Below are 22,161 nucleotides of genomic sequence, written 5' to 3'. Positions count from 1 at the left end.
GCCTTTTACTATCTCTACCAAATTGGATAGAAAGCTTCTACATGAGCAACTATCTTCGCTAACTTGGGATCAGCGAGCTGCCTACTCACCATCGAATAGGATAAAACGCGAACCAGAGACTCGGATGGAAAGGCGACTGCAGACAATCTGGGCGGAAATCTTGAATGTGCCGATGGACTCAATTGGTAGGGATGATACTTTCTTCCAGCTGGGAGGTGATTCGATTATGGGCATATACCTTGTTTCAACAGCCAAAGAAGATGGAATTGCGTTTACTGTCAAGGACGTCTTTGATGACCCTAGGTTATCAGCCGTGGCTTTGAAAGCTATCTTGATCCAAGATGGCAGTGCGGACATCACAGAATCTCCACTAGAACCTTTCAGTTTGTTATCTGAATCACGCTCAAGCCTTGCTCTTGGAGATGAGATCCGCGAAGAGTGCGGCCTTGACGATGGACAAACGATTGAAGACGCCTACCCATGTTCCCCACTCCAAGAAGGTCTTATAGCTCTCACTGTCAAGCAGCCTGGCTCTTATGTTGCTACATATGTCTATCATTTGTCAAAATCGGCAGATGTTTCCAGATTTAAAAATGCTTGGGATACTGTTGTGGAAGTTTGCAGTAACCTTCGAACACGAATCGTGTTATTAGATGGTGTCACAACTCAGGTTGTCCTTGACAATGACAGCCACTGGCAATCCGCCGAGAATGAAACTCTCGACTCAATGACTAGATCACTACGAAACGCACAAATGGGATATGGGACGCCTCTGTGCCGGTACACCATTGTGTCTGAGAAAGGCGAAAACTACTTTATCTGGGTTGCCCATCACTCCATCTACGACGGCTGGACACTCAAAGTTATGTTTTCAGTCTTGTATCAGGCATATTCGGACCGTTACATTCCAGAGATACGCCCGTTCTCGTATTTTATTAAATACGTCCAAGAGACCAATGGAGACGCTGCTGCATCCTTCTGGGAGACAGAGCTTTCAGGGGCAGTGCGAGCTTCATTCCCACCTCGTCCTACCGGCCCACATAAAGCTGAAAGCCAGTGTTATCGCTCAACGATTTCTTTTACAAGTTCTGCTAAAACTTCAATCACTCACGCAACAATCCTTCGAGCTGCATGGTCTATCGTCCTCGCGAGGTACTGTGATAGCAACGAAGCCGTTTTTGGAGTAACAGTGTCGGGTCGTCAGGCGCCAATTTCAGGAGCGGATATGGTGGCTGGCCCTATGATTGCCACAATCCCTCTGCGTGTGCGCCTAGATAAACAAGCATCGATATCTGAATTCCTTCACCATGTCCAAAAGTTGAGTGGGAATATGATTCCCTATGAGCAATATGGACTTCAAAAGATATCCAAAGTCAGCACATACGCTAAAGAGGTTTGTGACTTCTCAAGTCTCCTTGTTATACAGCCGCCAGCAGCCCTCGCGACAGATGATACAGGCGATGCTATCTTTATTCTTGACGAATCTACAGACGACTTCACATTAGATTCTATGGATGGCTACTTCAACTATCCCTTAGCAATCATCGCCAGCCAATTTCCGGATAAATTTGGTTTAAACATATTCTATGACTCTGCAGTATTAGCCGAAGCTCAAGTCCAGGCTTTGTCTTCTCATTTGGATCATGTCATCCAACAGCTTGTCACCATTGAGTCTGCCAACTGCTCTCTTAGCTCAGTCTCCCTTCTTAGTTCTTGGGACATTCAACACGCAATTGAATCAACTCGATTGAGTCCTTCTAGTGAGACGTGCGTACACTGGCTCATTCAAGAACAAATCCGTTCAAGACCAGATGAAATTGCCGTCACGTCCTGGGATGGAGAGCTTTCTTACTCCCAAGTAGGTATTTTGGCCTCGCGTCTGGCAAAGAAACTTCAAGAACATGGCATTGGCCCTGAAGTCTTTGTGCTTCTGTGTTTCAATAAATCGGTATTCGCCGTTGTAGCTATGGTTGCCGTTATTATGGCTGGTGGAGCCTTTGTTCCCCTTGATCCAGCGTCTCCGGCTGGTCGTTTACGAGGCATCATCGACGATACTCATGCCGGCCTTGCCATAGTCAGTCCAGCGTGTGGCAACGCACTCGATGGCCTCGGAGTTGAAGTCTTACTCATTGATGAGACCACGCTTTCCGAATTACCTGATCCAAGCCAGACGATAGTGTCAACAGCAAAGCCTGAAAATTCCAGCGTGATTCTCTTTACGTCTGGCTCTACAGGTAAAGCAAAAGGCATGGTTATTCAGCACAATAACATTTGCTCGTCTAGCAACGCATACGGCGCTGACCTTGGTATTGGACCGGGCACACGAGTGTTCCAGTTTTCGGCCTACACTTTCGACGTTGGAATCCTCGACTGCCTTGTCTCGCTTATGCGTGGCGCGTGTCTCTGTGTACCTTCTGACCATGCCCGAGTAAACGACTTACCGGGTGCTATACGGTCTACAAAGGCTGACTGGGTATTCTTGACGCCTACAGTTGCTGACCTGCTCTCTCCTGCTGAGGTGCCTAGCTTGAAGATCCTTTGCCTTGGTGGTGAAGCCATTAGCAAGAAGTGCGCAGACCGCTGGGTCAATCATGTTGAACTACATGGCCTTTACGGACCGGCTGAAGCGTCCATCTGCGCATGGAATCCTACTGTCGGTAAATCGGGACGATCAACGAATCTAGGTAGGCCGTTATCCAGTGCCTTTTGGGTTGTTGAACCGAGCAACTATAGGCAGCTTGTGCCTGTAGGATGCGTAGGGGAATTACTCATTGAGGGCCCTATGCTTGCTCGAGGCTATCTGAATGTTAGCGACGACGTCGCGGCCAACTGGATGGAAGATGTTGACTGGCTTCCTGGGGGCCAGAAGCGAGTGTATCGCACAGGTGACCTCGTCCGACGTATTGCTGACGGTACATTTGAATACCTGGGCCGCATGGATACACAAATCAAGATACATGGCCAGCGCCTCGAGCTTGGTGAGATCGAATCGCGGATTCAGGAATTCCTTCCTCTCAACATGGCTGCAATGGTTGATGTTGCCAAAGCAGACAGTGACAGTTCCAAAGATGTTCTTCTTGCCTTCCTTTGGTATACCGAAGGCGAGGCTACTCTGTCACAGACTTTCCGCCTTCTTCAAAACGTGTCTGAGCAAGAACAAAGCCTCATTTCCCATCTGGATTCGTCATTAGCCACATCTCTACCCAGATACATGATTCCGTCGTCCTATGTCATCTTTGAAGGGAAACCAGAGCAGATGACATCTGGTAAAGTAAATCGTCGCTCTTTCGTCGAATACGGTCGCGGCATCTCCGTCAAAGATCGTTTGCGCTTTACCCCAAATGTCCGCGACAGTGAATCGCCGACAACAACGACAGAGCTGCAGCTGCGGGATCTTTGGGCCCAAGTTCTTAATATAGACGATCCAACAGCCATTAGAAAATACGATAGCTTTTTACAGCTCGGCGGCGATTCAATCAGCGCAATCCATCTGGTCTCTTTGGCTCGAGACCACGACATGAATCTTTCAGTGGCATTGATCTTCAGTGATCACCACCTTTCATCTATGGCAGAGTCCATCCAGCCTACTTCCACGGTGCAAGAAGACAATTCTCAGTTTAGTCTCATTCCTGAAGATGATAGATCCAACGTCCAGCAGGCAGTCATGGTTCAATGCAAGCTCTCAGACCCAGCGGACATCGAAGATATGTACACCTGCACTGAACTACAACAAAATTTGATGGCGTTGACCATCACGCAGCCCGGATCTTACATCTCAAAGCGTGTTTATCGTCTAGGTCCGGAAATCGACACATGTCGCTTCAAGCTAGCCTGGGAGCAAACCATGACTCTCTTACCTAACCTTCGCACTCGATTTGTTTTCTCAGGAGGCACTACAATCCAGGCAGTTGTCAAAGACTCCATTGCTTGGTCTGACACTTACACTGACCTCCGCTCATTCATTCTGCCGCATGAGAGTACTGAGATGACATATGGCTCGCGCCTCTGCCGCTTTGGAATAATCTCTGAAGCCTGCGATACATACTTCGCGTTAAACGTCCATTACGCCATCTTTGATGAGTGGACCTCCTCAATGATGATCAAGACGCTACAAGCAATCTATACGCAGAGCAAACCAGCATCTCTAGTTCCATACACCACTTTTATCCAGTACGTTCAGGATCTTGACCGAGATGCTGCCCGCAAATACTGGACCACGCAGCTTTCTGGCGCCAGACGCACCGCGTTTCCCACGCGCCTGGCATGTCACAAGCCACAAGCATCAAGAGAAGCTGCCAATGTAATGAGTAGATTGATTCACTTCGCACCGTCACCGAGCTGCTCCACAGCACTCATCCGAGCTGCGTGGTCAATGATACTGGCACAGTATGAGCGAACCGATGATGTATGTTTTGGAACAGCCGTCTCCGGTAGACAAGCCCCGTTAAAGGGCATTAAGGATATTCCCGGTTCTACTATGTCATCAGTTCCCATAAGAGTCCGCATAGACAAGCAGCGAACCATTTCAGATTTTCTTCAAGGTTTGCAAACTCAAGCTTCTGAAATGGTGGCCCATGAACAATACGGGCTTGCAAATATTTCACGAATTAGCGCCTCTGCCAAGGATGCATGCAGGTTTACAAACTTTCTTCTCATTCAATCGGATGAAGAACAAATTCTTTCAGTGCAAGATGAAGCCTCACCAGCTGTCCTACTTTCGGCTGCTATTGAAGGCATCACAGACCGTGAACTACTCGGTGATGTCTTCAATTATCCGCTTGTCTTGCAATGCCAGTTGCTCAAGAGCGATTTACAGTTGACGTTGATTTATAACTCCGACTTCCTTCAAGACTTCCAAGCTCAAGCTGTCCTCGAGCAATTCGATTTCGTTCTTGACCAGCTCTTGAATGCTGGAGAGAAAACGCTGTCAACTGTATCTGTGACAAGTCCGTGGGACATACAGCAGGCAATCCAACAAGGCAAGGCCAGCCTTCAGTCATCTAAGTCATCTATTCACGACCAAGTCTTACTACAGGCTCCTCATCGTTTTTGGATTGTAGATACTGATAACCATCATGAACTTGCTCCTATTGGGTGCGTGGGTGAGCTCGTGTTACAAGGTCATGCACTTGCCGATTACTACAACGATGACTCTAAAAACACTACGCGGCCATTCATTGATGACTTTGACTGGCTTCCAGACGTCGAAGCCACTGAAATAAATCAATTCTACAAGACCGGTGATCTAGTTCGATATAATTGCGACGGAGCTATCAACTATGTTGGTAGCAAAAGCGCGCAAGTCAATATTCGGGGTCAACGGGTTGAATCCTATGAAATCGAAACCCAGATCAGGTTGCTCTCTGCTGAAATCAAAGAAGCAGCAGTTGATGTAATAACGAGCGATATTGAACAATCCCTAGTGGCATTCATCAGCTTCAGTGATCATAAGATCGCTGACGAATCTGCAATTGTTCAACTGGCACCGTCTAGTAGCAAAATGCAAGAGCATCTGTCTCAAGTCTTTAGAGATTTAACCACTGCCTTGCCAAATTATATGCTTCCCAAATACTTCATCCCTATCGAGTATCTGCCACTCAAAAGCTGCGGCAGGATTGACAAGGCAGCACTCACACGAACGGCGATGAAGCTTTCTACTGGAACTCTCGGAAGGTATCTGGCCAGCCAACACCCGCCTTTCCGCGGTTGCTCATCTACTCTTGAGCACTGGGTCCGGGCGCACTGGGCAATGATTCTCGACATACCTGCAGACACAATCGGCATAGACGACAACTTCTACCAGCTTGGTGGTGACTCGATCCAAGCAATTACCATGCTGAAACTAGCAAACGACGAATTTGGTGTCCCTATTGAAGAGTCTTTTAGCAGCAATCACACGACGGTCAGTCATATGGCTAAATTGATTGAGACAGCTGTAGAGTGCGGAGCTTCACCATCATGTCATCCATCTTCGGGCATCGATTTAATGGCCAAGATAAAGTCAATCTGTGAGGCATCTTGGGTATCACACCCACACGCTTTACAGGCAAACCCCGTCACTACACTCCGCGACCAGTCAACAATTTTCCTCACCGGAGCCACTGGCTTCCTTGGCACTGAGATTCTGAATCAATTGGTCCGAAATCCAGCAGTGCGGTCTATCATTGTACATGTTCGTTCAAAATCGGCATCCGATGGAATGAAGCGAATCCGAGAGACAGCCAAAATCGCAGGTTGGTGGCGCGAAAAAGACGCTGATAAGCTGGAAGTTTGGCCAGGCGATCTCTCCAAGGCTCGCCTAGGTCTCACTGAGGCTCACTGGAAGCGACTCTCAGGGCTTTCCGAGTCAGAGACCGGCATCAATGCTATCATCCACAATGGGGCTTCTGTTAATTGGCATGCCAGTTATGATACACTCTGCCTCCCTAATGTCAACTCGACAGTCGACTTACTGATGGTGGCGGCAACATCGCCTATGCAACCAAAATTTGTCTTTGTCTCTGGTGGAGCATTCACAACCCCAGACGATCACCAGGCTATATCTGCTGTATTCTTCAGGAACGCCACCGCCTACATGCAAACAAAGTTCGTCTGCGATGGAGTTATCAAGAACATCACTAATAGCCTTCCGACCAACCAGAACCGGCTCTCGATTGTTAAACCTGGGCGAATCATAGGCACAGTAAAAGATGGCATCGCAAACACTGACGATTTCATATGGCGTGTTGTTTCAACAGCGGCGTCAATCCGAGCCTATCCCGAAGAACCAGAAGCGCACTGGAACTACATCCAAGATGTAGGCTCTGTCGCTTCAGGCATCATAAATAAGATCTTCGATAGCACAATCGCGCCATTTTCCATTTCTGGAAGCGGCATGCCGGTACCTGTTTTCTGGGACCTTGTCAATTCTGAGCTAGAAACGCCGTGCAAGCCGATACCATGGGCAGAATGGTTAGATCGTGCAACAAAGTCAATGGAAAAAGTTGGCACCAAACATCCGTTGTGGACAGTGCAGCAATTTCTACGTCAGCTCGGCATACCGCGAAACATTCTCACGTATAAAGGTATAGAATATACAGAATACAAAGATACACAGGCGGCGATCAAGAGTAATGTGCGATATCTCAGAAGAATCGGATTTATTCCTTCTTCAGAAAGCGGATTTGGCGATGTTGAGCAGGGGAGTGTCATTAGGCGTGTGCACACAGCACAAAAGCCAACATAAAGCAGGAATGATTTCATTGTATTTAGTTGCTTTCCTTTCATTCTATCCTATACTTTAATTTCTTTCTTTTTCGTTTTCATTTGGTTTTTTATTTACCTTAAGCAATAGATCTCTTTATAGAAGCAAAATTGTTGTCATGTCTCATCTGAAATACGGCAAAGTCGACATACATACGGCCCGGCGTTTACGACGTAGTAATCATATATAAAACGTCATGTATCAAACTTCGACCATTATCACAGTTGAATGAAATAAAGTTAAAACTACGCCTTTTGCTTTAATTTGTTGGTACTATAGCCTATCAGAGACCCAAAGCTGTAGTTTAACTGATAACTCTACGCCCTGATATAGCCTCAAACTATCCTGCCCTGCTGCAAACCTGTAGTTGTCAAAGATACTACCGAAGCCGAAGAAGAGAGCAACGTTTTACGATGCTGAATAGAATAATCAACTACATGTTGAAGCAAATGAGCTGTTGATTGATAAGAAGCAACTTTTGGAATAAAATTATTTTGGTTGATAACGACAGCTATCCGATTCATTCAAAGATTCAGAAAGCTACTTATCGTAATATCTATGCAAAACCTATGAACACTATATTAGAATAATGCTTTCAGTCTTTGGTGAGATATCGGTGTCTGAAAGAGCAGCTACGCCAACTCTTTCATAGATCTTAGAAGTGCAAAGTTGTGGACGTATTAACAAGACGTAATTAATAACCGTCTCCTTATTTTTCCCAACCACAATGCACTTCCAATCCTTCAGGTTGGACATAGAATCTTCAGAATCTATAATAGCCATGTCCAAAAGTTGCTTCTTATCAATCAACAGCTCACTTGCTGCAGCATGTAAGTGGCTATCCCACTCGGCATTGTGATTCTCGGTACTATCCTGTCCAGAATCGTGATCCTTGGCACCAAAAGGGCTTCGAATGTTCTGAGTCCAATGTACCTGTTGAAAAGGGATGTTCATATACTTTATAGCCCCAGTATATGCCATCCAAGACCAAGAAGGTACCCTGGAACATTCTTGGTAAGATATTCGGGACATGGTACGAGGACTTTCGGCTTGCCAAAGCAGTGTTCTCTCCAGATAAATCCAGATCACACCATAATCAGCTCTGGACTGGAACGTGCGGGCAAGTCGATTTTGCAGCCCCAATATTGCCTTTGGACGATCGGTAACGTTTGTAAGGTGAAGAGTGCTATAGAGTTGGTATAAATGCTGAGTGAGTTGTATGCGATCATTTTTGTAGTGTGAGAGCGCATAATTTGGAAAATCGGAATCACTCAGAAATTGTGATACGGAACTGCAGCAGATATTCATTAGTAACCTATCAATTTGAGGACGTGTCGTGTGGTGTCTTTACTTATGTAGCGTGGCGAGAGTCTCGCAAAAGATACCCTCGCCACATTCCCAATACATTTGGTTCGAGGTGAAATATATTGTGCGACGAGATAGTGCTCTCTCTTGTAGTACCCATCCCCGTTTGCTCAGCACACTTTGCTCCACATCTTCCTGGAAATTGTCGATAGGCTCAATAAGGTATCGTGGTCCTCTAGATGTCTGAAGTTTGAAGCTAATCTTCGAGTTCCGTTTGCCGAGGAAACCATCCAAGGAGGAAGCAGCTGAACAGGCGGCAATAGTGCAGTATGCAGAGCTGAATATATCTTCCATTTTTGCAGCCTCCAATTCCCAGTCTTGCTTATCCTCTTGAATGATACAGAGAGAGTCAATCCAGAGATATTGGACGCCCAAAAGACGGGTAACATCCACCGCATGCTGAAAGGATTTTGGTAGTGAATCGTAAGGAATGCTTCTTTTTAGCGCTTCAATATTGTTGGAGTAGGTGCAGAATCTTTCTTCCTTGGTTAGAATACCCCAACAATGACTTAGAGCGATATAATCGTTCATTATCTTGTTGCGAGTTTCAACCAGCCGAAGTGAGCCCTTCCCAACATCTATGACTCTTGTGGGCATATAGGCGGATGTCTTATGCCACATGCATTCATGCGTTTTATTGCACTCATCAACCCAGTTTTTCATGAGTATGCGTTGTTTACCAGGATATTTGGGAAGAAGTGGCCGCCCGACTTGTGCGTACGATGATTTGAGTTTGGATGCTGGGCATACTTTAGCTAGTTTCATATTCAAGACATATCGGGTCAGTTACTACAAACCTGGATCCGAATAAATTGACGCAATGAGAGTGCCATCAGAAGAGATACGCAGTGCGTGCGACTTTTCATCCAAAAGCAATTTCATGGATTCCTCCAGTTTCAACGATGTTCTTTTCAGGCAGAGGAGAAGGAAGCGACATAGGGGACATTTGCGAGAGTCAAACCGTAATTGGCTAATGCTCACATCTAGATCTGAGCTTAACAACTCAGATTCAAATATTTGATAAAATTGACAGGACTTAGAAATATGCCTCGCCAACGCTGGTGAGCTCCAATCACGTTGAGATCTCAAAGTCTTCACCCAACCGTTCTCAGGTAAAATGCGCCATGTATCTTCAAGTCGGCTTGATCGCTATTTTTCCTGTTATTATGGTTTTATGAGAGAACCTAGGCATTGTTATCTTATTAATAGACTTACCCACTATATACTTGTTAGAATCTCGAATCTATTGAAAATCAATGGCTTATTTATGTGCGGGACGAGTTTTTAGTAACCATGAACACCATGAGCGGGGACTTCTCACATACTTGATAATCCCTGTTAGTTGTTGTAAACCAAGGCAGGAAAGATTGAATAGCTTACTTGAGTTGCGAGGTTGGTGCCTGCGTTGGTAGATTCAGCTGGTGCTGGTGTTTCCCTTTTTGGTACTAATTTTGTGAGCTCAGCATTGAAACGATCCTCTGGAATGTTGTCAATATCTTGTTTAATAGTTTTCAGCTTATCATATACTGCCGTAGAATATGGTCTTTCATCGACTGATACTTTCAACAGCTTTTCCTCAATGAATTCAACAAGATGAGCAAGTGCCGGTAGATTCTTCAAATCTTTTTTCAAATCTTTAAACCTCTTCTTCACAATAGAGTGAACTTTTTCACCAGAGTGGACCTTGCGGTCTTTCCAAAATTGGGGCGTGGCATTTTTGTTGAGTTCTTTATGGAACGTTTTAATCCCATTTGTGCCATAGACTGCCCAGATGATGAGCTCCAAGAAGACACATCCCAGTGACCATACATCGTATTTTCGAGAAAGACGACCAAGCTCCTTCTTTGGGGATACCTCTGGGGGTTCATATGTGATACTTCCGTGCCTAGTTGTCGTAATTTTAGGTCGATAACGGGTGTATTCTTCATGCTTCTTTGCAAGGCCAACATCTGCAATCAGTAGGATTGATTTGTTGGACGCTCCGAGGTCAGGCCCATCACAAAGAATGTTGGATGGCTTGATGTCTCCATGTCGAATATTATTTGCGTGTAAAGCTGCAATGCCTTCAGACAGACCAACAATCTGGCAAACGATCCAGTTTATCAGATCTTTATCAAGTTTTCTTTCATCTTTTTCCAACATGTCTTGCAGGTTCCCACCTTTAGCCCATGGAAACAAGAAATACCTGTCATTGCCTTTTTTGTATGTCGCAATGGCTCTAATCAAATGGTCTTTCTTCAAACTTCTCATCACTTCCAACGTAGAATTTTCTTTGTCGTAGAATTTTGCCACGTCAGTTTCGTTGCCGATTTGAGTCAACCGCTTCACGGCTATATCGACCCCCTTATCTGAGCTACCATTGATGGCCTCCTGTAACTTGATAATATCAGTGAAATTGTCTTCAACTAGCATACTTGAACAAACTCACAGAAGGTATGTTCCCATAATGAGCAAAATGTAGTTTGAGCCTCTGAACCGTTCCAAAATGCCCGGCGCCGCCTCCGGGTGTCGCCGCTGGCAAGAATGGAAGAGGGCGATAATTTTCAAAAGTGTATGCAAAATTTGCTTCCGAAAAGTTTGGGGCTAAGAAAACCCATTGTTTTTCGTAAAAGCTGTCTTTTTCAGCATCAGACCATGTGAAATCTTCTAGGAGCATATTCGAGCCTTGACTGTGACCTGTGCCTTGGCTGTTAATTGGTCCTTGGATATCAGTAAGATGTATGGCCTGGTTATCAGTCTGTTGTCCGGTGATATACACAGGAAGATGCTGATCTTCGAAATTGCGTTTTTTAACGTCCATAATGTTGTGGATGGTCCGAGTGATCACAAGTATGAGGAAGATCTTCTTTGCATGATTCATAATATACTCCACTAAGTCAGACATCTCGCCGTCAGACATCTTACTTTCCGCAACTCTCCTCAGTTCCGTCAGCGTCAGTCTCACTCTCTCAGGTTGAATCAATGAATCGACTTCATTCAACGGTAAGAAAACATCGCAGCCAGCTGGACTCGGAAGGCCATTTCCCTTCTTCTTGTTGGCACAAGCATTGGAAATGTCAGTAAAACTGACTGTGCGGGCTTGTATTGGGCATTGGCTATCCATTGCGTCTCAGAGACAAAGGAGAACAAACTTTAAAATATTTTCAATGATCGTGGAATATATGGTCGAAAGCCTCTGTTCATTGATACGTGAGCCATCTGAAGTGATATCCCATCCTCCGCTTCAGGTCAACAGTCCCTAACGTATTAATATAGGTTTTCGGCATCATGAGATCCCCGCTGTCGCCACTCTAAAAGCTACCTAGTCATGCATGCCACGTAGCGTGCTATCAGTGGACGGTAGGCTGCATGGATACGTCCCAGTTGCCCAAAGGCTGGCTGCCCAAAATGTGCGGCTCTGCTTAAAAGAACCAGGCTTACCCAGATGCAAGGCTCCGTACACACCAATTAAATTGAAAAGGTGCTCACAACTTCGCCCTTCACAAGACGCATGTCTTACCATGCTCTACTTGGCAATATAGTTGTGAGACGAATCAAAACGCTTAAAACGGTGCATGTGATCAATATTTGCCTTGGGTGGCCATTTGTACACCAGTGGCGCCTATATCACCGATGCTTTGCATGATGTGCAACCTATTGCATAACCGAGATAGCGGGTCATTACTTCTATGGGTAAGACAGTTATTTTAAAGAATACCAAAGCGTCGAAGTACTGTCTACTTTGGGTAACCATTGCGCAGATTGCGCAGCCTTATTTAATATACTCCCTGACCGAAAGCCTACCGAGTTTGGGGGCGAAATAAAGACCTGAAGGAAAGAAGCATTGTGGTCACCAGAAGATATTTGGACATCTAATTGTTAATATACGTAATTAGAGAATACAAATAGCCGTGCATGATTGTTGACGTATTTTAGTTATTCTACCCCCTCTTGAACGTCGCAGACGGTACACATATTCAAGTATTCACATTCTAAGTGTGGTTATTTCTCGATATCATTAGAATTTTGTGATTCATTAGCACACTGAGACCTCTTGCTGGCCCATTCATTGTCCATGATCTTTTAGATTGTTCTTCTGGTGATACGACAGTTGCACAGCTCAGGCATTCTTTGATACTGCAAATGGAGGTAACGTTTAATAACCAGTCGTTTTCTAGTCTTTTTTTCTTTTCCTTTTCATATTATCACGCTAATCACGTTTATGCACGGAGAATAGCAACAGCTAGGTACCATATGAACTAGAATCTTGAACCAATTAGACTCTGCTAATGCATATTCCAGTAAACGCGTCCGACTTGCCCCCTGGTGTATTGCCATCCATAGCCAAACAAATTCGTTCAAAGTTAATACCCAGCTGCGGAGATCCGCGAAGCAAGTTCTTGCCAGTTGGTGAACTGGAGTCAATTTTGACGCATGACGTTATAGAAAGCGTGCTACAGGAGATCCTAGTCTCAGAGCCAGCGGACCTGAGTACCAAAATTCAGGACAAAGACAAGCCTACTCTCAAAATCTTTGCGACTCTCATACTTATTGAACAGGCTTCTTCTATTGGTCAGTTTATAGAACATGGCGTGTCGGATGATCAATTGCCATTAGCCCCGGAAGACACATGCTTTCAGAATTGGCATTGGGGCGACTACCAAATCGACAGTTTCTGCGATTCACAGTATATGTTAACTGCTCCTGTGTTTAACTTCACAAAATTTCAGCATTTCGAGCTGGATAAATCATTTCGAATGCCCTTTTTAGAGCGATTAGAGTGGAAAGCCAGGGGTACGCATGGCGAAATAGCTAAAGTCAAGATTCATCCGCACCATGAACGGTGGGAAGGACATTCGGTAAAGTTTTGCTTATTGGCGTTGGCTACAAACGTTAGCTTACTGTCTGCAGATTTCTGACCACAGAATATCTTACTTTGCAGTAAAAAGATTTACTTCGGGAGATGCTACTGAATTCGACAAAGAGCAGACTGCTCTGCTGCAGTTCAGCGATTCAAGGAATGAGCACAAAAATCTCATCAAGCTACTCCAGTCTTATCAATTAGGAGATGAATACTACATGATATTTCATTGGGCCCAAGGAAATCTCGCCGAGTTCTGGGAAAAGCATCCCAGTGAACCCCAAAAAAAAGAAGGTTGGACATGGCTTATTCAGCAATGTCTGGGTATGTCTGATGGGCTAAGCAAAGTCCATGGACACAACCGTCCACCGGAAAGGCTAAGGGACTCGAGCGAAGAGATTGAAGAGAATGTTCAAGATCAAGGTCGCCACGGGGATATCAAACCTGAAAATATTCTCTTTTTTAAGGATACAGAGTCAAGTGAATGGTACTTTGTCATTGCTGACTTCACCCTGATGCGTTTTCACGCTGACGGGACTATCAATAACACTCACGCGAGTCAAATAGACTATACAAGGATGTATTGTCCTCCTGAAGTCGAACTTGGCCCAAACGTCACGCAAAGTTATGATATATGGACGTTGGGGTGCGTCTATCTAGAAATTATTACTTGGTATCTACTCGGTTACGATGCCGTTCGCAACGACACTTTCGAAACTTCATCTGGACACAAAGAATTGAGTTTCAGGTCGAGGAGGCAAAAGGAAGATGGATATCCTCTGCACTCAGGCGGCAAGCACTCAGGTGACAAGTTTTTTATCCTGTCTCGAAGGTCCACACCCAGAGTCAAGAGGTCTGTTAAAAAAGTGAGTTATATTTGTTTATATAATAGCGTCTTAGCTAAATCTTAATAGTGGGTTAGGTTTCTACGCAACAACGAACATTGCTCTGATGCGATACACGATTTCTTGGCCCTTATTGTCAACCATATGGTAGTTCCCTCGCCCGAGAATAGATATTCTATGGATAAGGTGCGCGAAGAATTGCAGAGGATTGCATCGACTTGTGCAAATGACACAGATTATTGTTATACGGGCAATCCACAGGGTTTTTTAAAAAGGTGGATATTCGATTTATTGTTTTAGCCTAGAGCCTAAGATACCATTCATGTAACGGTATATAAGAAACGACTCATTCTGAACTGATATGACCGAAAAATAGTAGTTTGCCTCAAGGTGGACAGTAAATCGATCCTTTATATATGTACACCGCGATACTACAGGTTTACGAACTACATACAATTATGTTTTTGGTTCAAGCCTAGATACCGTCTGATCGTCAAGAAACGTAGGTCTCTTATTAAATCTCACTAGCTACTTGCCATTTGGCTTAAACAGCGTCAATATCTGGACATAGACTCATGACTGTATCAGTTTGTGAACATATAGGAATAATTGTATTTGGATTTAAATGAAAGGGACACTAGAATAATTTAATTAACGATGTCCCAAATTTCCGCCAGTTCGTCCATTGGCCCAGTTACTCCATAGCCGCCCACAAGCGGGCACAATTCTTCAGAATAGAAAATGTGGTTATTTACAAAGCGACCAAGTTTTCTCTCTTCCATTAGTTGCAAATGTACGAATAGCAAACTAAAATGTTGCTGAAACTGCAAGCCGCGCTGAAGCCGTTGCAGTCCTTGATGCTGTTGTCTCCATTATAGCATGTGCCCTGTACACTGCCGTCTCCGCCAGAAATATAGAAAAGCCAAGTGCCGTCATCCTGGAGATAAAAGTCCATGTTGCCCACGCCACACATGCCATCAAGCTTAAAATAGTTGGACCCCGTGGTGGTAATACCAACTGTTGGGGTCTCTCCATTAATGACATGGCCGGCGCGGTCCCCGTCTAGCAAGCAGCTGCAGTTGTAGTAGTTGGATGGGCATGCCATTGTGGCGTCTGAGAGGGAGCCGCCCCATCCAGGGGCAATAGAGCATGGGCCAGTCAGAATGTGAAAGTCGGCCGCGGCAGAGCTGGCGAGGCCCAGAATGGTAAGGCATTGAGTAACTGAGAATCTCATTTTGGTATAAAGTATAATAGTTCTTGAATAAATGAGGAGTTTGGCGATTTCAGCTGCTTTCTTCAAGTTCTTTGTCTACAAAGAAGGCAGAAACCTTCTTTTATATTTATTTTCATCAAAGCTAAGACTGAACTATGCTTGGCAAAAACGCTCCTCGCGCCCTCTCACCTTTCGGAGGCCTTCTCTCAAACAAAGCATCCACACTTCACATCAAAAAGGTATATTCGTTCGTAATTGGAACTCACAATATTTCCGATTCACTTAGACCCCGATCCTTGTTATCTCTCAATAAGGAAGGTGGTCAGACAGGTCGTCGGTTCAGCCAAGAACCTTGACGCACCATGACGGAATCTCAGGCTTGGCTGGAGTAGCTGGGGCATAAAACGAACAAAACCCAATTCAGGCTATTGGAACAGGCTATAAAAGTGTCAGACTCCTAAGACATCTATCTATGTATACATGCATAAGGGGCTTGGCTTGGATTCCCTGTATCCCGATAATTGGCGGAAAGAAACTCGGCCACCAAATCTAGATATGATTGGCAGTGCTTTCTTTTTTGCCCTTGTCTTGCTCTAGTAGCGGTATTACTATTTCGTACCACCCGCTCACTATAGTAATCACAGCAGTCTATGCCAAGCCTTTCGATGTCCCCAAAGTTGTAAAAGCGTAATATGTTAATGTGTCAAGGTGCTACGAGTACCTGTAGACCAGACTAAATTAAGTAATTAGCATATAACAATGCGATGTGAGTACGTGTATAATAGACAGAGGTAAGTAATCAGCTGGGTAGGCGTGGAGATGCATTGACAACAAATCTCATTCGGGTCCTGGTCTTGCCAGAGTCAGCAGTCCATGCTGCATGTGGAAGAGTGGACCATTTGGCGGAGTAATGAAGTCTACTAAAACTCCAAAAAGAATTGTAGAAAAGAATGTCCATACTGGTCCATTTTCTATCACTGAATATAAATAAATATAAAACATGGATTCAGGGTAAAAATTGAAAACGCAGAGAGTGAGATAGAATGGGAACAGCTTACAATAATATACAAATTTTTCATATGCGCAAAAAAGTTTGCTTTTAAAAATCGTAATCGTAATTCCAAAATTGATCCTAAGAAAGTATCAGCACAAGAAGAAGATCCTGATAAATATACCGGTGGTTGTCGTTGTGCCCATTTCAGCCTTACTTTTTTTCCTTCAGTCGAGTATTATGCTTATATTAGGCGTATTTGGGGCCTGCGCAAAGATTATGATAAGCGAATATATGTCTCATTCAAACGATTCGGGCACATTATACGTTCGAGAGTATAAGGTGAACGAACATAGTCATCATCACTTGGTCAACCTAATCACACTCTGAGTGGTTCGCATAATATCTACATGCAGGTGGGTTACATGAAGCATAAGCCCAAGGCTGGGTTGAGTGTCTAGTCCTAGCTAGTGCATGTACTGTTTTCTAGAAACAGAAGCGAAAGAAACGACATGAATTATCTCAGCGACTGATATATTAGCGATACTCCATAGCCCAGCCAATATGTCGTCATTCGACACCCTTCTACATCCATAAGTTCAAAAATGAGACCCAGTTCTCGAAACTAGAATGTATCTCACCCTTCCTGGGACTTTTACATAAAGAGCGCAAGGGGTAATGTTCGCAGAAATAGCTGGCAACCGAAATGGAAGGTCGCTCTTTAACACTTGCGTCAATGTTCATGACAGGGTAATTACAATATACCGCGTCATATACCATTTAGAGTCACGTCAACCTTGCTTCACACCGACAGGGATATCAGAGTGCGTGTGAGAAAATGATATATGTATACATGTTTTGCCTAGGAGTATTATTGAACTTTTGGAACTGAGTAATGTCAGTTGTTAAAGTGGTGACAGTGCCTCTTCACAGTAACCTTTTTCAAGTTACTCTGTTGGTGCTGAACCTTTGTAAAATAAGCAGGGATATAGGCCTATTGTTGGTGGAACTGGGGCTTATAGGTACAGATACACACTACCGCAAGAGGAGTGATCACTTCACTTTTGCTAGGTGGTCTGTTCAACACCTATTCCATATAAACTAATGCTTTTAATTTTCCTTTCACGCTTACGCCTCCACTCCTGGGATCGAATTACTTGCCTAGCCTACCTGCCAAGACTATGCCAAGCACCCGTTTTGTATATAGCTTGTTAGGAAGTTGAAAACTGCACTTATTCTGGATTAATGTTTTTACTATATCCAATAATGAATATTAATCTTTTGCAAGATAACCTAGTGGCGGGATAGTGTTACGTAACTATACACGCCTTTACTTGGTTTGCCAATAGTATTACCTGGAGACTTATTCTTGGCTTGCAGCTTACAACATAGATCAGCCAGTAAGCCATACGCAGACATGATTATATAGAAAGGGTTATCACCCCTGAGGCAATTATCATTGACATCAAAGGGGAGCAATAATGATAATGTTGAAGTGGGCGAGAAAGTCACGCTCGGTTTTACCGATATCAAATAAGTAAAGCTGGCAAGTTTCGCCGACTAACCGCTCAACTCTCAGTATATTCCAATTTCCTCAATACGACCAATTCTTGCCTCAAACATCACTAGATCAAAAGCATATACAGAATTTCACATCTTAATTTAAGATAGCTCTGGGTATAAATTTCTTCATCATCGCGATTCTTGCTTCAAAACGTTCCCATGACTAATCCATACGCTCACAGATGCTTGGCAAAGAAATCGGCGGCCTGCTTGTATCCACGCTCATACTCCTTGACGTTCTCCTCGTTCTTCAAGTCAGATCTGGCGCCCATCCAGCCGTGGTGCATAGTCTCATAGGTAGTGACCTCGGCCTTGTCACCCATGACTTCCTTGTACAAGGCAACCTTGTCGGCGGGCTCGTCCTTGGACGCAAGCAGGATGTGAGGAGCCGTCTGGGCCTTGGCATCAGCTTCATCAAGCATACTATTCGAGTTGACCTTTGTTAGCATGGAAGAGAGAGAAACACAACATTCTTGCAAGAGATGATGAAGACTCACCCAGGATGAGCAGTTCCACTGGCTTCGAATCGTCGACCAACGCCCTCGTTGCCCGCTCCGCAAGCCAGAACAGTCAGCTTGCCACCCCAGCACAGGCCGAAGAGTCCCCAATGGCCCTCGATGGCAGGGTACTTCTCAGACAGCTCCTTGCGGATAGCCAAAATCTTGGCTACGTTGGTCTCGGGGTTGGCCTTGGTGGCGATGAACTCATGCACCTTTTTGGTCTTTTCTTCTGTATCATTGGGGATGACATTCATATCCAAACCGCTGCCATCGAAAAAGTCAGGAACCAGAACCAGAGCACCGCTCTGGGCGGACAGACGGTCAGCGCCTTGGATAGTCTGAGGCCAGATGCCGAAGATGTCGTAAACATCAATGATACCCTTTTTAGCATCCTCAGGTCCGACAATGTCTGTGGTTTGATGTATCAGGAAGGCTGTTGGATATATCCTGGAGTCTCGTCAAAGGAAGCTCCTCTTACAGGTGTTGACGCCGGCAATGACTTCGTATTTTCCCTTTGGGTCATAGTCAGTCGAAACAGGCGCTAATTTGCAGCACGCCTCGCTAGCCATGGTGTCTGAGTTGAGTCAAGGTATGAAGAGTAGATATGATGGTGTAGTAGTGTGAAAGGCACTGAAGCTTGATGAGATGTTGGAGGGCTTCATCTTGATCACCTATATATACTCATCTGAACCTCTTTTTCTTCAAGTGGGGCTTACGCGAACAAATTTCAACTTGGAAACAAGTAGCGCTGCTTCGTAGTCACAAAATAGGATCTTCAACGAGAATCGAGAGCTCGGATTGGCGGTTCAAGGGCTCCATCCTGAAAGCATTGAGTCTTGCCGATGATTTAGGCGGCGTCGGTGCCGATCCGGCAAATTCAAGGTGAGCGGAGCTGGCGATTAATGTCCGAGAGGGGCTCGCCCTAGCCACTAGAGCAATTGACAAGTCGATAATGGGATATCTAAGGGGATCTTGATTGTGTTTGCAGTTTCTCAAAGCCGTCGTTTAGTTGCTTTGGCACTCAACTGCAAGACGACTTATCGTTGACGTGCAGCAAAGTTAACTTTCAGGTACCAACAGAAGAGTACTAGCCAATCACTAACACGTTTTGTTGTAAGGGCGGGGTGGTTTTGATCTTTTCTTCACCCCGCTTTTAGCGCGGAGTTGAGCTCAGCGGGATAAAGGCTGAAGCAAACTTGACTGAATCGACCAACTCTCAACAACTCTATCAGTGCATGGTCTACGGACTGTTATCTTTACCGTAATCCGTAGAAATAAAGGAGTTAAAGTTGAAGGTTAGCATGAAGTCTTAAATCCGTGTTAACTCCATTCAAGGACTCTCCCGCTAGTTGGCATTTACAAGTCGAACTTGAATGGAGTTAAGTGTAAGCGGTCTTGATAAGGGAGACGAGTGCCCCTTGGAGATATGATGCTTTTCTTCTATTTATTGCTTAAAGGCCATGTTGCGCTTTCTCTAGTGATATTTTACACGTTCCTCCATTAATGCAAATTTTACTCAATCTCATTGTCCACCTAGCAGTAGACAGACTACCTATACGTATTCGTTGCACAGTTACATCACTACATTGTCACCTTCCTTACGTCATTAACTGCTACAATTGATAGGCCCAAAAGTCATTTCGCATCAATATACATATCTAGAAATAAAAACTACATCTTTCTGCATTTTTGATCATTCTATCTGAAACAGACCTGATTCAATTTATTGTCTTCGAAAAACATGTCTGATCAAATCTGGAAAACCAAGCCACCATATCAAAAGCCCGACGAAGCCTTTAGCAAGGTGTTACAAGGCAGCTGTCATTGCGGCCAAGTAAAATACTGGCTGAGTAAAGATGGCCCTCTGGCTTCCAAGTACTGTCATTGTGGTGACTGCAAAGTGATTCATGGTATATAACTCTCTCTTTGTCTCTCTTCTTATCACTTCACCAGTAGCCTGTTGTATTGTATACAAAATTGTTGCCAGAGACTCATACGATGATCAGGCGCCCCTTTTCAATGGGCAGCGATATTCCAAAAGTCAGACATGGCATTTGAAAGTGGTGCCGAAAACCTGCGCTTTTACAATTCCAGTTCCAAGTCGTTAGAACACGAGCTACCCTGCAAAGTGAGCTGCTCCCAGTGCGGGACACTCATCATGGACGAGGGACGGAACATGGTATTACTATTTCCGACGCTTCTGAAATTCCAGAATGAAACCCAGAAGAGGAATTTTGAGGTTCAGTATGTATCTCTGGACATTGGCTTTGAGGAGCAAGTAACTGACTCCACATGTAGATGTCATATATTCTACCCTCAGAGGGTGGTCGACTTGCCGGATGGCAAGCCAAAGTGGACAGGGCTGGATGGGAAGAGCGAGTTAGTGCCGGAAACCTGAATAATTTTGGTCGATAAATCCAATGCCGCAGCTGATTGTCGTCGAGAAAATAGTCCGCTCCATGTTCTTCCGTATCGTATACTTCAAGCAAAATCACTATTCGTTCGCGTAAACAACTCAGGCCTCTGAATCCTGTTCTCTCATCATATTACCAAGACATTATTTGCGCACCCATTCGAGGCCTTGTTCCTTGAAAATTTCTCTATTCCCATTTCTCATGCATGGATATGTACACTTTGTTTCTTCGTCCTTCCAGCACCCTCCTAGTTGCTTCGCGCACCGGCTTTTGACTCCCGCAGCTCGTTCATCTTGGCGACTCGCTTCTTGAACTCGACGTACTGGCACTTTTCGTAGCTGTGTCGCTCGTCCTGGTGTCCCCGGCAGGGATAAATTAGCGATTTAGTTCGTTTGCACCTGGAGCTCCCTGCTCCCTTTCCGCTGGTTTCCCGCAGCTTCCAGCCGGATAAAACGTACCGTGCACTTCCACGGAGCATACCACGTCTCTCGTCGGCACTTGTTGAGGGGGATCAGAAGGTGGGCGCAGCTGTCTCTGTAGGCGAGTGGGAGCTTGGCATCGCTCATCTCCTCGCGGGTCGCCTCTGCGGTAAAAGTCAGCGGCCATGGATCGCCTCCGGGGGATCTTGGGTGTGGAATGAGAGCGCCTGCACTTACGCCGCACATCTGTAGCCGCGTCGGAAGCCATGCTTGCGGTTCAATTGGCCTTTGACGATATCGTGGGATGAGGTTATCGAGATGCCGCAAGGTCCTGTTCGGGTGAAGGCCGGTCGCTAGCCGTGGCTTGTTTCGGCCTTGGAAATGAGGCGCCAACTTGGGCCGCTTGTGACAAGTACCAAGTACCGACCGTTTTACTGCTGATCACGCAGCTCATATTTCAGCGAGCAGCAAATCAACTTGTTGCTCGTGTTTGGGCTTTCATTTCATTTGGAATTCTTGTGACGAAGCTTTTTTATTTACTCAGACACTATCTGACTGAGCTTTTATTGTTACCATTGACTCATTTCTAGAAGCCCCTCTACGTATATGGCGCCCCATCCAATCAGTCCAGCACCGGTAAACAGCACCTCAAACAAGCTTGGAACACATCGTTAACGAAGACATGGATGCCATCACGACAGCCCCAATACTGAAACATGACACTGCCCAGCCATGAGTAATTCTCCCAGCCTTACCACAACTTCTCGC

At 45.0% G+C, this 22,161-nt stretch overlaps 6 protein-coding genes across 6 annotated transcripts in view; 2 read left to right on the top strand and 4 right to left on the bottom strand.

Annotated features, from left to right (window-relative positions):
• The window catches only part of TrAtP1_007072 (putative Hybrid PKS-NRPS biosynthetic cluster), a gene marked incomplete at its 5' end in the record, with an annotated part of 35,499 nt that extends 28,166 nt beyond the window's left edge, over positions 1 to 7,333 (top strand). The window contains one exon of the mRNA XM_066113378.1: positions 74 to 7,333. Within this exon, the coding sequence (XP_065969464.1) occupies positions 74 to 7,225 (7,152 nt within the window). The 3' untranslated portion in view covers positions 7,226 to 7,333. The remainder of the gene's footprint in view (positions 1 to 73) is intronic.
• Positions 7,334 to 8,511: 1,178 nt separating this feature from the next.
• Positions 8,512 to 11,822, bottom strand: TrAtP1_007071 (uncharacterized protein). Its single transcript, XM_066113377.1, has 4 exons — positions 11,037 to 11,822; positions 9,989 to 10,984; positions 9,406 to 9,932; positions 8,512 to 9,348 (listed from the first exon to the last, which is right to left on the bottom strand). The coding sequence occupies exons 1-3, from the start codon at positions 11,709 to 11,711 to the stop codon at positions 9,870 to 9,872; spliced, it is 1,734 nt and encodes a 577-aa protein (XP_065969463.1). The 5' UTR covers positions 11,712 to 11,822; the 3' UTR covers positions 8,512 to 9,348; positions 9,406 to 9,869.
• A 3,252-nt stretch (positions 11,823 to 15,074) lies between these two features.
• TrAtP1_007070 (uncharacterized protein) lies at positions 15,075 to 15,527 on the bottom strand (the record flags this gene model as incomplete). Its single annotated transcript, XM_014082145.1, has 1 exon — positions 15,075 to 15,527. One exon carries the CDS (start codon positions 15,525 to 15,527, stop codon positions 15,075 to 15,077), a length of 453 nt encoding a protein of 150 aa, XP_013937620.1.
• Positions 15,528 to 18,157: 2,630 nt separating this feature from the next.
• Positions 18,158 to 19,645, bottom strand: TrAtP1_007069 (uncharacterized protein). Its single transcript, XM_014082146.2, has 3 exons — positions 19,039 to 19,645; positions 18,558 to 18,969; positions 18,158 to 18,483 (listed from the first exon to the last, which is right to left on the bottom strand). Exons 1-3 carry the CDS (start codon positions 19,127 to 19,129, stop codon positions 18,237 to 18,239), a joined length of 750 nt encoding a protein of 249 aa, XP_013937621.2. The 5' UTR covers positions 19,130 to 19,645; the 3' UTR covers positions 18,158 to 18,236.
• A 612-nt stretch (positions 19,646 to 20,257) lies between these two features.
• On the top strand, positions 20,258 to 21,029 carry TrAtP1_007068 (uncharacterized protein). Its single transcript, XM_014082147.2, has 3 exons — positions 20,258 to 20,470; positions 20,567 to 20,804; positions 20,859 to 21,029. The coding sequence occupies exons 1-3, from the start codon at positions 20,302 to 20,304 to the stop codon at positions 20,956 to 20,958; spliced, it is 507 nt and encodes a 168-aa protein (XP_013937622.1). The 5' UTR covers positions 20,258 to 20,301; the 3' UTR covers positions 20,959 to 21,029.
• On the bottom strand, positions 21,015 to 21,833 carry TrAtP1_007067 (uncharacterized protein). The gene is made up of 3 exons (XM_014082148.2): positions 21,631 to 21,833; positions 21,433 to 21,557; positions 21,015 to 21,326 (listed from the first exon to the last, which is right to left on the bottom strand). The coding sequence occupies exons 1-3, from the start codon at positions 21,659 to 21,661 to the stop codon at positions 21,222 to 21,224; spliced, it is 261 nt and encodes an 86-aa protein (XP_013937623.2). The 5' UTR covers positions 21,662 to 21,833; the 3' UTR covers positions 21,015 to 21,221.
• Between the last annotated feature and the right edge of the window lie 328 nt (positions 21,834 to 22,161).

Source organism: Trichoderma atroviride, chromosome 3 (genome assembly GCF_020647795.1).
Source record: "Trichoderma atroviride chromosome 3, complete sequence".
NCBI lineage: Eukaryota > Fungi > Ascomycota > Sordariomycetes > Hypocreales > Hypocreaceae > Trichoderma > Trichoderma atroviride.
Note: the sequence above shows the minus strand (reverse complement) of the source record. Positions and strands in the feature narration are given on the sequence as shown.

Coding starts and splice junctions, on each gene's coding strand:
- TrAtP1_007071 (XM_066113377.1), bottom strand. CDS start 11,711: ATGGATAGCCAATGCCCAATACAAGCCCGCACAGTCAGTTTTACTGAC. Junction 10,985..11,036: donor ATTATGGGAACATACCTTCT/GTGAGTTTGTTC, acceptor GATATTATCAAG/TTACAGGAGGCCATCAATGG. Junction 9,933..9,988: donor GCACCAACCTCGCAACTCAA/GTAAGCTATTCA, acceptor GGGATTATCAAG/TATGTGAGAAGTCCCCGCTC.
- TrAtP1_007069 (XM_014082146.2), bottom strand. CDS start 19,129: ATGGCTAGCGAGGCGTGCTGCAAATTAGCGCCTGTTTCGACTGACTAT. Junction 18,970..19,038: donor CATTGCCGGCGTCAACACCT/GTAAGAGGAGCT, acceptor ATCAAACCACAG/ACATTGTCGGACCTGAGGAT. Junction 18,484..18,557: donor AGTGGAACTGCTCATCCTGG/GTGAGTCTTCAT, acceptor CAACTCGAATAG/TATGCTTGATGAAGCTGATG.
- TrAtP1_007068 (XM_014082147.2), top strand. CDS start 20,302: ATGTCTGATCAAATCTGGAAAACCAAGCCACCATATCAAAAGCCCGAC. Junction 20,471..20,566: donor TGACTGCAAAGTGATTCATG/GTATATAACTCT, acceptor TACGATGATCAG/GCGCCCCTTTTCAATGGGCA. Junction 20,805..20,858: donor AAGAGGAATTTTGAGGTTCA/GTATGTATCTCT, acceptor CTCCACATGTAG/ATGTCATATATTCTACCCTC.
- TrAtP1_007067 (XM_014082148.2), bottom strand. CDS start 21,661: ATGGCTTCCGACGCGGCTACAGATGTGCGGC. Junction 21,558..21,630: donor CGCGGCTACAGATGTGCGGC/GTAAGTGCAGGC, acceptor CTTTTACCGCAG/AGGCGACCCGCGAGGAGATG. Junction 21,327..21,432: donor ATGCTCCGTGGAAGTGCACG/GTACGTTTTATC, acceptor CGGGGACACCAG/GACGAGCGACACAGCTACGA.